This window comes from Capricornis sumatraensis, chromosome 3 (assembly GCF_032405125.1).
Source record: "Capricornis sumatraensis isolate serow.1 chromosome 3, serow.2, whole genome shotgun sequence".
NCBI lineage: Eukaryota > Metazoa > Chordata > Mammalia > Artiodactyla > Bovidae > Capricornis > Capricornis sumatraensis.
The window spans coordinates 121,194,130-121,207,054 of record NC_091071.1 but is presented as its reverse complement, the minus strand read 5'-3'; the positions used below and the strand labels follow the sequence as shown (position 1 = coordinate 121,207,054).

The following is a 12,925-nucleotide window of genomic DNA, read 5'->3' as shown; positions in this document are numbered from 1 at the left end:
AGCAAGGAGAAGGCATATTTGTCCAGGATGAGAGTATGGGGAGAAAGGGAAAAAAAAAAAAAAAAAAAAAACACCTCATGGATTCATTCATTCACTCAGAAGTTAACATATGAATAACTTACCGTGTGCCAAGCACACTTTTTCCAATGCAAGGCTCTGGCTCTGATTGTATTGCTAGATGCACATGGAAATCGAGGACTGAGAGAGTAAAAACCCTGCGAACCCTAATAATCACTGGAATAGCTCATAAACAGATCTATGAATAAAACACTTCCTCCAGTAGAGATTGTACAATATTATTTTTTTTAAAACAAGAAATAGAGCCTTTATTTTCCAGATTTCAGAATTCCTGCCCCATCTTATGACATTACCTAGTTTGAAGCACCATCGCTGCACTGAGGGTGGGAATCCCAGAGGTAGTGGTTTTGGGGAAATCAAAAGGGGTCTGAAAAGTCAAAGAATAGCTTATATGAAGAAACATCAAAACCATAAACCCTTGGATGTAACCAGCATCATTTTCCCCAAGGCGATTGTCTCATTAAGTCTCCAAGGAAAGGAGTGAAGGGCCCTTGTGAAGGTCAAGGTTCTGGGACTGAATTAGACCTGTCTTTACAAAGAAAACAGCTCAAGGCAAATGTATAAAAATATAGCTTTGGGAGTGGCATGACCACTTCTGACTATGCTTTGATAGCTGAGAGAAAATCAATCTGCCGCAAAAAAGTTCAAACTTTGAGTAAATATTTCTGGTGAGATAATAAAAGGTGGGTAACAGTCAACACTGCAGTAAATATCTGTTAATCCTTGAATGATCATAGCCCAATTTTCAAAAAGACAGAGAGGTAAAAATGCCTTTACCGGAAGTCATTCACCCATTATTCATTCATGGCTTCAGCACCATTTATTAGATAATTTCTTGGTGGCAGAGAAGTGCAATCAAGGGCTAACAGTGATTTGAAGCTCCAGGATACCACACACTGAGTAAAAATGAATAACCTAAATATCCTGCTTTTAAAAAAAAAAAAAAAAAGAACAATAGATTTCCTTTTTTCGATGATCAGATGACCAGAATATAAACTTTATACCATTTTTTCTTTCTATTCTGTGCCATGTCATTTATACAAGGGAGAAGTAAATACAAGAGGCAACGAACAGAGTGACTGAAAATCACATAAAATATCTATGCTTGCTTATGAATAAATTCAAGTATGTCCTGCTATTAAAAAAGAGAGCTTCATCTTAGTTTTACCTGGTTGATTGGATGAGAAAATTTTTCATCCAGGTCCGGGCCATCAAGAGGAGGCACAATTTGGACCATCTTTCTGCTCCTCCATCTCACCACCCAACATTGTTTTTATTGTTCTACAACCATCCTTTGTGTCCCAACCTGTTTCCTTTCAGCCAGATGACTGTTTTTCCACTTCCAAACACTGTCTTGTGAGATCTCTAGGCATGAGCTGTTTGACAACCTCCCTTCCTGCTCTCAGCAGCCCATTCGTCTGAAGTTATTAAGTCAGAAAACACCTGACTGAGAGGAGGTCTAGACGCTGAGTCATTCTATTGAAGAGAAGTTCCTGTGCAAACAATCATTCACTGTGAGACTGTTATTCATTACAAGTTTTCTCATTTCTTTCTTTCTTCGTTTTTAGTTCTTCGACAGGGATGGAAACCCCTGCAGAAATCAGCTCTATAGTATACCTGTTCAGAAGTCTCTTTGATGCTTCCCTTTATTCAAAGGATCATGTTTGGGGTGTTTTCTCCCTCCACTCTCATCCATCTTCAGAGCTGCTTTACTTTCATCTATACTCAGAGCATACTCATTTTTTCTTATTTACTTGGCACCCATCAAACCTCATCAAAGGAAATCAACCCTGAATATTTATGGGAAGGACAGATGCTGAAGCTAGAATACTTTGGCCACCTGATGCAAAGAGCCGACTCATTGAAATAGACTCTGATGCTGGTAAAGATTGAAGGCAGGAGAGGGGGATGACAGAGGATGAGATGGCTGGATGGCACCACTGACTCAATGGAAATGAGTTTGAGCAAACTGCAGGAGATGGCGAGGGACAGGGAATTCTGGCGTGCTGCAGTCCATGTGGTTGCAAAGAGTCTGACACAACTTAATGACCAGACAACAATAACATTGAAATATATGATAGCAAGTAACTCAGTTACAGAGGTTGCTCAAAACAGAATAAAATATTATCAATTACTAGAGTCTTGGAAGACAACTGAGGCTCTACTTGGCTTAGCAGAGAGCAAAATACACCATGCAGTGATTATGATTAGAGATGCCCTGGGAGAGGTCTCTTTGGCATCCTCACTGGCTGCTATGCAAAATGCAAACTTAGCAACTCCTTGGATGCAGTCAGCAAGGGTACTGACTTGGACTCAGCTGGAATTTCCTACTCTATCCCCTTAGACATGTGACTTTATCCAAGACACTTAGCATTTCAGAGCCTTGATTTCCTTTTCTGGGGCAAAGAGTTAATAAAACCAGCCTCAATTGTTGTTGAGATAATTACATGAGATACAGTGTATACAATGCTAAGAAGACTTTAGTATATGAGATTTTTCCCCCATTTCTTTTATTTTTAATTTAATTTTGTTTTATGAAACTTTTAAAAATCAAGTTTGATCCATGAAGCAGGGCACCCAAAACCAGTGCTCTGAGTCAACCTAGAGGTATAGGGTGGGGAGAGAGGTGAAAGGGGGTTCAGGATGGGGGGACAAATTCATGTTGATGTATCACAAAAACCATCATAGTACTATAAAGTAATTATCCTCCAATGAAATAAATATAAAAATTATTGAAATATAGTTGATTTACAATGTTGTGTTACTTTTAGTTGTTCAGTTCAGTTCAATTCAGTCACTTAGTCGTGTCTGAATCTTTGCAACCCCATGAATCACAGCACGCTAGGCCTCCCTGTCCATCACCAACTCCTGGTATTCACTCAAACTCAGGTCCATTGAGTCGGTGATGCCATCCAGCCCTCTCATCCTCTGTCATCCCCTTTTCCTCCTGCTCCCAACCCCTCCCAGCATCAGGGTCTTTTCCAATGAGTCAACTCTTCACATGAGGTGGCCAAAGTATTGGAGTTTCAGTTTCAGCATCAGTCCTTCCAGTGAACACCCAGGACTGATCTCCTTTAGGATGGACTGGTTGGATCTCCTTGCAGTATAAGGGACTCTCAAGAGTCTTCTCCAACACCACAGTTCAAAAGCATCAATTATTCAGCACTCAGCTTTCTTCACAGTCCAACTCTCACGTCCATACATGACCACTGGAAAAACCATAGCCTTGACTAGAAGGACCTTTGTTGGCAAAGTAATATCTCTGCTTTTCAATATGCTCTCTAGGTTGGTCATAACTTTCCTTCCAAGGAGTAAGCGTCTTTTAATTTCATGGCTGCAGTCACCATCTGCAGTGATTTTGGAGCCCCCAAAAATAAAGTCAGCCACTGTTTCCACTGTTTCCCCATCTATTTGTCATGAAGTGCTGGGCGCAGATGCCATGATCTTAGTTTTCTGAATGTTGCGCTTTAAGCCAACTTTTTCACTCTCCTTTTTCACTTTCATCAAAAGGCTTTTTAGTTGTACAGCAAAGTAATTCAGTGAAATATAGATAGATAGACAGATAGATACATAGATATAGATATTCTTTTTTAGATTTGTTTCCACTATAGGTTATCACAGAGTATCCTTTTCTTTTATAAGTTATTACAGAGTATAGTTCACTGTACTATATAGTAGGTCCTTGCTGATTATCTATTTTATATATGGTAGTGTGTATATGTTAATTCCAGACAGGTAATTTATCCCTCTACCACCTTTCCCCTTTGGTAACCATAAGTTTGTTTTCTAGATCTGTGAGTCTGTTTCTCTTTATAAATAAGGTTATTTGTACCGTTTTTTTTTTTTTTTTCCAGATTCCACATATAGACAATATCCTATGATATTTGTCTTTCTCTGACACTTGACATTTTTGAGAGACAATATTATCTAGGACTTGTAATATATCAATGTGCTATCTACTAAATGCTATAGTAGCCCAAGTCAGAATTCTGACTAACTACCAAGAGCAGAAACTTAAGGGACGTTTATCAGGTAAATATGTTTGAGCTTTCTTAGAAGCACTCAGACACCAAAAGAAACATGCCTGTCAGAAACAAAAATTTGAAATGCAAGGAAAGCCGAATCGACCACATGTTATCTAAGAATCAGGTTGGAAGAATGTTAAAGAAAATGATTATTCCCCAATGCTGTTAGATTTTGTCCTTTAAATAATAATGAACACATTTCAAAAAGGCTATGCCAGGTTTCATTCTGAGTGTATATTCCATGTCCACAATCCATGTTACAGACAAAGCTGTTTCATTGTTATTTCACATACAAGGAGCTTCATGATCTGGATTTGACCTTCTTCCATGTCTACATAGTGTGTAAATTGCACACATGAAAACTGCAAAAACTACACTGAGATACTTGTATTTTGGAGAAGTAGCTATTTTTATATCACTTACATTTCTGTGTCTGAATAAATGGCAGCACTTAAGTATACTATACTACCTTTAGTTACTTCTTCTGGTTCTTCAAAACTTACCTATACTTTTCCTTGAAATCAACATATCCCAACTCAAGTACACCCTAGGTCTGACAAACCTGTGCTTATATGTATAATCAAACTTATCACACTAATGCATTTATTGCAAAATAGTTAGCCTCTACTATCCCACTGCCCTGAAAGTTCCTCAAGGGTAAGAATTATATGCCCCTGGCTTTCTCTGTATAACAGACTATCAAACTGCCCAGAGTAGGCATTCTTTCAACAAATGATTTAAGAGTAAATGTCAGACGGAATAGTATGCACAGTTGCCTGTATAACAAATTATTTCCCAGAATCACTGATGACAGATTATAGCTTGTCCTAAGAAAATGAAATCTAGAAGAGTTAAATCAGAATCTTTTGGGACTTGCCTGGTAATCCAGTGGTTAAGACTCTGTTTCCAAAGCTGGGGACACAGGTTCATTAACTGGTCAGGGAACTAAGATCCTACATGCCACAGGGCCAAAAAAAATTAGAATCTATTATCTTATGAGAATGATAGAAGGAAATTTCTAATTTCACCTGGGTTGGAAAAGTGAATCAGAAAGCTAATTTGGGTAGGAATTTCATTTCGTATATAGTGATTTACTATATTGCAATGCCTAGATAATATTGTCACTTAACAATGTTACCTATCACATCCTGAAAGGTTCTTAGTATTTTATATACTATATCCTGTATGATCTATATATGAGATGCTCAACATAACTCTAGGACATCCATGGGTGAAGTGGGCATCTTTACAGAGGGACAGTCAGATCATTTCTCTTGATCCTTCATAGGTTAATTGTTGAACAAAACCTACATCTCAAATTAAATGTTTATGCTCTAATCAAGGTTACTTGCTAAATAAAATGACACATGATGAAGCTTTCCCCCTGGCTTTAAAAGGACAGTAAAAGGTTATGAAATATGCCATAACCTAAGTTGCTGGAAGTATGATGGCTCCAGAGTTGAGAAAAAAGTGTTTCTGAGCACAGTTTTGATGATGAAGTTAAGTCAAGAGGAGGGCTTCAAAGGTTAGCGAACAAGTGAGAAAGTCAAAGAAGGGAGACTCTGGAATGACAGTGGATAAGATGATTGATGGAAAGTCCTGGAGAAGGGAGGATAGAGGCACTTCAATACTTGATAGTCTAATTTTCCACTTTTAAGTGGTGTGATGTGATTCTCTCCCTCAGTGTTTACTAAATTAAGTCCAGCTCTGGTCATTTGTTCCCTAGCAAGGGAAGGCACTAAGGCAGCATTCAGTATGGGAAGGGCCTCTCCAAAGGAAAAAGTGAGCGAAGACTAAGTGTTCAACCAAAAAAAAAAAAAAAAAGAAAGAAAATTGAAGGCACTCAGGAGAAACACTTTCCCTTCTCAATGACTCTTTACATTCTAACCACCCTTATCATCTCCGATGATACAGAATAAAACGAAGGTGTTTGCATGTAAGTCTATAAATTCATATGTTTCTAATGTCAGCACACAGCAAAAAGAAGTTAAAGAATCAAAATATAATGAGTGAATCAAACTGCTGGTTGCAGAGGATTTTGATTATGTTTTCCTGGCCACACAATCATGTCACTTTTTCACATGTCTCTCAAGCTTGTAGTTGTCATTTGGGGATCACTTCTCCTCAAAGGTCTATTACATTCATCTATTCAGCTAGCTACCATCAAATTCTACTGTACAAAGGGTAAGACTTTGGGGAAGTAATGTTAAAAGAGACCCCATATTCAAAAAGAAGGAGAGTTATTTTTTATTTGCAGATCTATAAGATGAGATAGAAGGCTCTGCAGGAAAGAGTAGAGTCCCCAAAGAATGGAGACATCCAGTTAACTTTATCTGATTTGCCATGTTAGGAGAAGGAACCCAGGTCACATGACTCAGGCCCCAAGCAGCCTAAAACATTCCGAAGCCATGGACCATGTCGTGGAGCCTGATGGAGCCATATGTTTGATCTTTTCTTACTGAACTAATGTTTAAAGCAGACCTAAAATTTTATCTGAAACGGTCCTTGGTGTTATCAACTAAAACAGTGAAAGAAAAACACTTAAAAGTCATTTCCACTAAGTTGGGAGCAGTTTGACACAGGAATTCTTAACTATACTTGAGCAGTACTTGATGAAACAAGCGCAATTTACAAAATCAAAACCAAAGAAGGTCTTAAATTTTTCAAAACCAAACTGTCTTTGGAAATGTTCTGTGCATATTTTCACCATCACTACAGTGAAAAAACAAGCAATTAACCAGGAGGGCAAAGGAAAAGTAGATGTCATGGCCATGAGAACTAAAAACTAAATTTATCTACAAAAGTAACTTGGTGTTGGGGAGTTCAAATTCTGGATCTTCCTTTTAGTAGATGAGTGAGAAAATAATTTAATTTCTCTGTAATCTACATTCCTCAACCATAAGATGTCAAAGTGAGAAGATCATAAAAAAAAATAATAGGTTTTCTTTCTTTGTCAAATTTATGGTTACTGAAGAGGAAAGGGGGAAAGGATAAATTAGGAGTTCATGATTAACAGATACACACCACTATATATATAATAGATAAACAATAAAGACCTACTGTATAGTACAGGGAACTCTACTCAGTATTCTGTAATATCTTTGTCAACTTTATGGTTACTGAAAGGGAAAGGGGGGAAGGGATAAATTAAATGGGTGACCAATAAATAACTAGTGTATAGCTCAGGGAACTCTACTCAGTATCCTGTAATAACCTGAATGAAAAAGAACCTGAAAAATAATAGCTATATGTATATGTATAATGGGGCTTTTCCCTGTTGGCTCAGCTGGTAAAGAATCCACAGGCAATGCGGGAGACCTGGGTTTGATCGATCCCTGGGTTGGGAAGATCCCCTGGAGAAGGGAACAGCTACCACCTCTAGTATTCTGGCCTGGAGAATTCCATGGACTACATAGCCCATGGGGTCACAAAGAGTCAGACACAATTGAGTAACATTCAAAAAAAAAAATATATATATGTATGACTATATCACTTTGCTATACACTTGAAACTAACACAACATTGTAGATCAAGTGCACTCCAATATAATTTTTTAAATCAAAAAAAGGATCTACTCTATATCACAGGAAACTATAGTTAATAACTTGTAATAATCTATAAGGAAATAGAATCTGAAAAAGATGTATGTGTGTGTATGTATGCCTGTGTGTACTGTACACCTGAAACTACCACTACATTTTAAACCAACTGTACTTTGATTAAAAATACAAAAGAATTAATGGGTTGTTATGAAGGTTAAATCGATGTTCAATAAGCATAAATTCTCTATTTTTACTGGCAATAATAGGGTTGGCTGGTGGCTGGGTCATTCATCAGTGAGACAATGCAACAATAAAGAAACAGTCTGTGTAATTACACATCCTTATTTCCCATATTTTTTCCAAAAGCCTATATTCTACACATTATAGAAATGCCAGCTAAATGCAAAGCTAAATATTACATTTCATTCTTATGTTGAAAATGGAATGTTGAGACTATAAGATGATGGTGTTGCCACATGCTTTACATTACAAACTTTAGTAATAGCCCTGAAAGTACTAGGACTGGCAATTTCCAGAGTTAAAAACAATCACCATCATTAAGAAGCCTTAGTTCATATGGAATTTCTCATTCATGTTCCTTTATTTTATGGGCTATTTTATGCATCTCTTAGTGGGCTTCCTCCACAAGTGCAGAGAGATCTGCATTCCCATTACCATTCATCCTTGTCAGCATCACAGTTGCAAAAGTGTCGAATGTCCAGGCAGCTCTCATCCAGGCCACAGTCGCATTGCTGAACTCCTGGAGGGGCGCCTCCCCAGTAGGGTTGCCTTTCATTGGACCGCCCAATCCACCAGGTCAATGGAGTTCCATCTGAAAGACAAGACGCTTCACAAGTCAGAATGGAGCAAGCTTGACATAGCACAGAGGGTGTCACAGAAACTGAGATGAAAATGTCTTGAAGAATATATGTACATTGTATGTACATGTATACAAATACTTTTCATGAAAGTATTTATATGAATATTTGTGTATAGATATCTATGTGTATACATACATACACACACACACACGCACGCATATATACAGAGAGGCAAGGAAAGAGAGAAAGAAAGAGATAGGAAAAAAGAAAAAAAAAGGAAGGAAAAGGGGGAAGAAAGAACAGAAGAAAAGCAAGCAAGGAAGGAAGAGAGCAAAGAATATATATTTATATTTATATATATATACACACACACAGACATATCTCCCCCCCTCCCTCTCTTCCTTCCTCTCTTCCCTTCCGTTTTTTCCTCCCCTTTCTTTCTTCCTTTTTTTTCTTTTTTCCTATCTCTTTTTCTCCTTCCTCTTTCTTGCTCTCTCTCTCTCTCTCTCTCTCTCTCTCTCTCTATATATATATATATATATATACACATACACATATATATCCATACCCATATATACATATATACATATATATATATATATATATATATACACTTTTGTGAAAAGAATCTCTAGAGAAGAATATTGAGTTCTCACAATGTTCAGACGCAGAGTCACAAGCTCAAATGCTAATCAAATCTGGCAGGCATATCACAATTGAGTACACTGAGCTAGATTTTAGACCAACAAAATTGAATATATACAAAAATCAATTTTCTTTTAAAGTTACAAAAGGATAAACAATAGCATGAGGGCCAAAATTACCCTGATCTTAGTTCTCAGTGGGGAGGGGTACACATGGAAGTCGGGAAGGGAATGTTAGCTCAGAGGACAAGATGGCTCTGTTTTACGCCCCCCACCCCCCCCGCCCCACTGATTTCTGTCATGACAAAGACTAGCTCCAAGGTTATCATATCTTTTGATTTTGTTTAAAAAGTCATAATATTTCAAGTAAAAAGATTTGGACAAAAATATTATGAAAGTAAATACTGCATGGGTCAATGAAATCCCTTTGTATGTCATATTTAACCCATACAAAGCTAGTATGTAACCTCTAATTTGTGGTTTATGGAATTAATAGAAAACTTTTTTTGAGTCTTGTCCCTCTCATTTTTTCTTTGCAAAGTTTAGCTTAGTAATATATGTTGAAGTTATCCTCTCTAATTAAAAATATTTATAGATAAAAATATTATCCAGAAGATGATAATATATCCAAAACAACAGATATATATAGGCAGAGATGTAAGTGTTATATACCTTAGGTTGAAAGAGGTTAAGCTTAGATTCTTTTTGGGAATGGCTGATCTGTTTCTGTTTGGCATACAATAGGCACTTAATGTGTATTTATCTTTTGAAAATGAAAGAAACAATTATTAAAATCTATTTTCATGATTTATCATTTTAAACAGAATAATAACATTTATCTGAGAATGTTATTAGCTTAGAATTTTGCCTTGTCAAGATTTGATTTAATATACAACTCCTGATGTACAAATATATAATTTATAAATTATTTATGTATACAAATAGAAACAAGTTTCTCTGAATTGGTTTAACTGCAAATATCCTTATGGAAATCACTGAGGCAAATAAGAAGAGAATGACAATCTAAAGCTTCCAAGAACCTGCAAATAATGAGGAAAAGATAAAATGGGTAGTATGAAAAGCAAAAGCATCTTAGGGATGCTGAGTTGGGGAAAGACAGACTGAAGGACTGTCCTCACCTGAAAAATACTACTTTCACTCTAAAATGTTTCAATTCCCATAGGTATACTCATGTGGATATATGGCAGAAACCAACACAATATTGTAAAGCAATTATTGCTCAATTAAAAACAAATAAAAAAAAGAATTCTTGAGTTTCTATCCTCATAGAACTGCTCTGAATAAAATTATGTACACAAGAAAAAATAAAATAAAATGTTTCAATTCCCTTTATTACCTTTTTAGTTAGAATTCCAGTTAGAGATGTCTGTTAACCACTGTCTTCTTTTTAAAGAATAATTCTAAATCAATTTTACTTTATTCCAAATAGCTGTAACTCGTTGGACACTGGTTCAAATGAACTGCTTTGTTTCTCACCACAAGCTCAGATAAGCCATATTCAAGTGGGTTTATTTAGAGCAAGAAGCATTTTCAGGCCTGGGGTAAGCTTAAGTGGATCATTCCAGTGTGTGAGTCCAGGTAACACAGGGGTAAAACATTATATGTTTAGACTTTCCTGGTGGTATAGTGGATAAGAATCATCCTGCCAATGCAGGGGACATGGGTTTGATCCCTAGTCCAGGAAGATTTCATATTCTGCAAGGCTACTAAGCCCATGGGCCACAACTACTGAGCTTGCATGCTGCAACTTCTGAAGCCTGTGTACCTAGAGCCTGTGCTCCCAAATAAGAGAAACACTCATAATGAGAAACCCATGGACAAAAATGAAGAGTAACTTCTGCTTGCAGGTACTCCTGTGTACAGCAATGATGACCCAGAGGAGCCAACAATAAAAACAAACCAAAAAAAGTCTTGTGTTTGAATAAGTTTTCCCAAGTTGACTTTAAGTACAAGAAATGGGAAGAAATCTCTCCACTTCTCTCTCTTGGAACTGTCCAAACCTCTCCTCCATTGTGTAGAATCTTGATCATAGTGAAGTTTGATGTCATCATGGATTATTTTTATTTGTAAGCAAACCAAGGTTGCAATCATATTAATAGTGTTATTATCAGTGGTTTTAGTTCTGAAAAACCATCTTGAGCATGCAAGCTGGTGCAAATGTTGCCATCTAGTAGTTTCACTAGTTCTTATTCGGTACCTTATTCCCCTAGAGGTACCATTAGCATCCCAAGATTTTGTTTTGCTTGGAATCTATCAGTGCCTGTACCAGTGAAACTTGGAGTTCCCTCCTCATATCTGGAAATCATTATAAAAATTGCAAATTGTTTTGACTGATTGAATACCAATGAGCAAAAATTTAAAGATGGGAAACATAGGGAATAAAGACAAAACACACACACACACAAATTTGAAATCAGGAGCTTAAAATTATGGTTTAATTTTGGGCTTCCCTTGTAGCTCAGTCAGTAAAGAATCTGCCTGCAATGCAGGAGACCTGGGTTCATTCCCTGAGTTGGGAAGATTTCCCCTGGAGAAGGAAATGGCAACCCACTACAGTATTCTTGCCTGGAGAATCCCATGGACAGAGGAGCCTGGCAGGCTACAGTCCATGGGGTCGCAAGAGTCAGACACAATTTAGCAACTAAACTACCACCAATTATCTTCTTAGATGCCCCATGTTTGTGCTTATTCCCCTGAAGAGTACAAGTTGAAATACAACAAATGGAGAAACTGAGGATTAAAAAGGGTGACTGATTTGCCTTCATTCAAGGCCCTAATGATGTAGTCAGGAAGAGAACTGGCACCCTTTCTCCACATTTTGGGCATTGAAAAGATTGAATTCACAGCATGTGGTATCGTGGGGCTCTTGCAAGTGCTAAATATCCCTGCCTCATTGATGTCTTCATCTTGCTACTTGCTTTGGTCCCTGGAACAGGGGTGGGATGGGGTGAGAGGTGGGAGGGAGGTTCAAGATGGAGGAGACATATGTATACCTATGATGGATTCATGCTTATATATGACAGAAATCAATACAATATTGTAAAACAATTATCCTCCAATTAGAAATATTTTTTAAAACAATGAGGTTATATCAGCTTTGTGTCTAGACCTTAAGAAGCATGCATTTTTCCTCTGCTCCTGGGAGCAGGATGTCTCTGACATGGCAGGAGAACATATTTGAGATGGTCACAGCCTCTCCAGGGGAACCTAAGGATGTTGCACATGGAACACCTGTCCTATGTGACACTCAGACCTGTGAGCATAAGTCCTGAGCATTGCATGCCACTGAGTTTGGCAACAGGCAGCATAGCATTATTATGACAATCATTGATAAAATGCAAATCAAATATCAACGACATTCAAAAATTCAGTTGGATGATGCAGAAATAAACACAATGATCAACAATGGTCCTCCTTTCAATTGCAATTCGGTTAGAAACGTGAATAAAGAGGCACACAAGAGGATGAGGAAAATACAGAGAAACATCAATTCCGTTATGGCCCAACTAATTTTCTATCTTCTGAAGCATAAATGGAAGCAGTCCGAGCAGACATTTTAGCAACTGCTCAGGAAGTACCTTTCTTTACTCTCACATGTTCCTTACTTGAACCTAATCTGGGTTTATTCCTAGTCCGTCCCAACTCAGTTCCAATTATTGGTAGCATAACCCTGACTCTCAGGCCGCTTTTGCCCCCTTCAAACATGATGCTTGGATCTTCCTGCAATTTAGAGAGCAGTTTCCCCCAATGGTCATCATTCTGTCTCCGCTCTTCTTGTTTCAATGCTCTCACTC

At 37.5% G+C, this 12,925-nt stretch overlaps 1 protein-coding gene across 2 annotated transcripts in view; it reads right to left on the bottom strand.

Moving 5' to 3' along the window:
• CNTNAP5 (contactin associated protein family member 5) overlaps nucleotides 1-12,925 on the bottom strand; it is a 1,075,483-nt gene that overhangs the window by 212,271 nt on the left and 850,287 nt on the right. For both annotated transcript variants that reach the window (XM_068967132.1, XM_068967133.1), the window contains exon 14: nucleotides 8,321-8,477. In XM_068967132.1, the coding sequence (XP_068823233.1) occupies nucleotides 8,321-8,477 (157 nt within the window). The remainder of the gene's footprint in view (nucleotides 1-8,320; nucleotides 8,478-12,925) is intronic.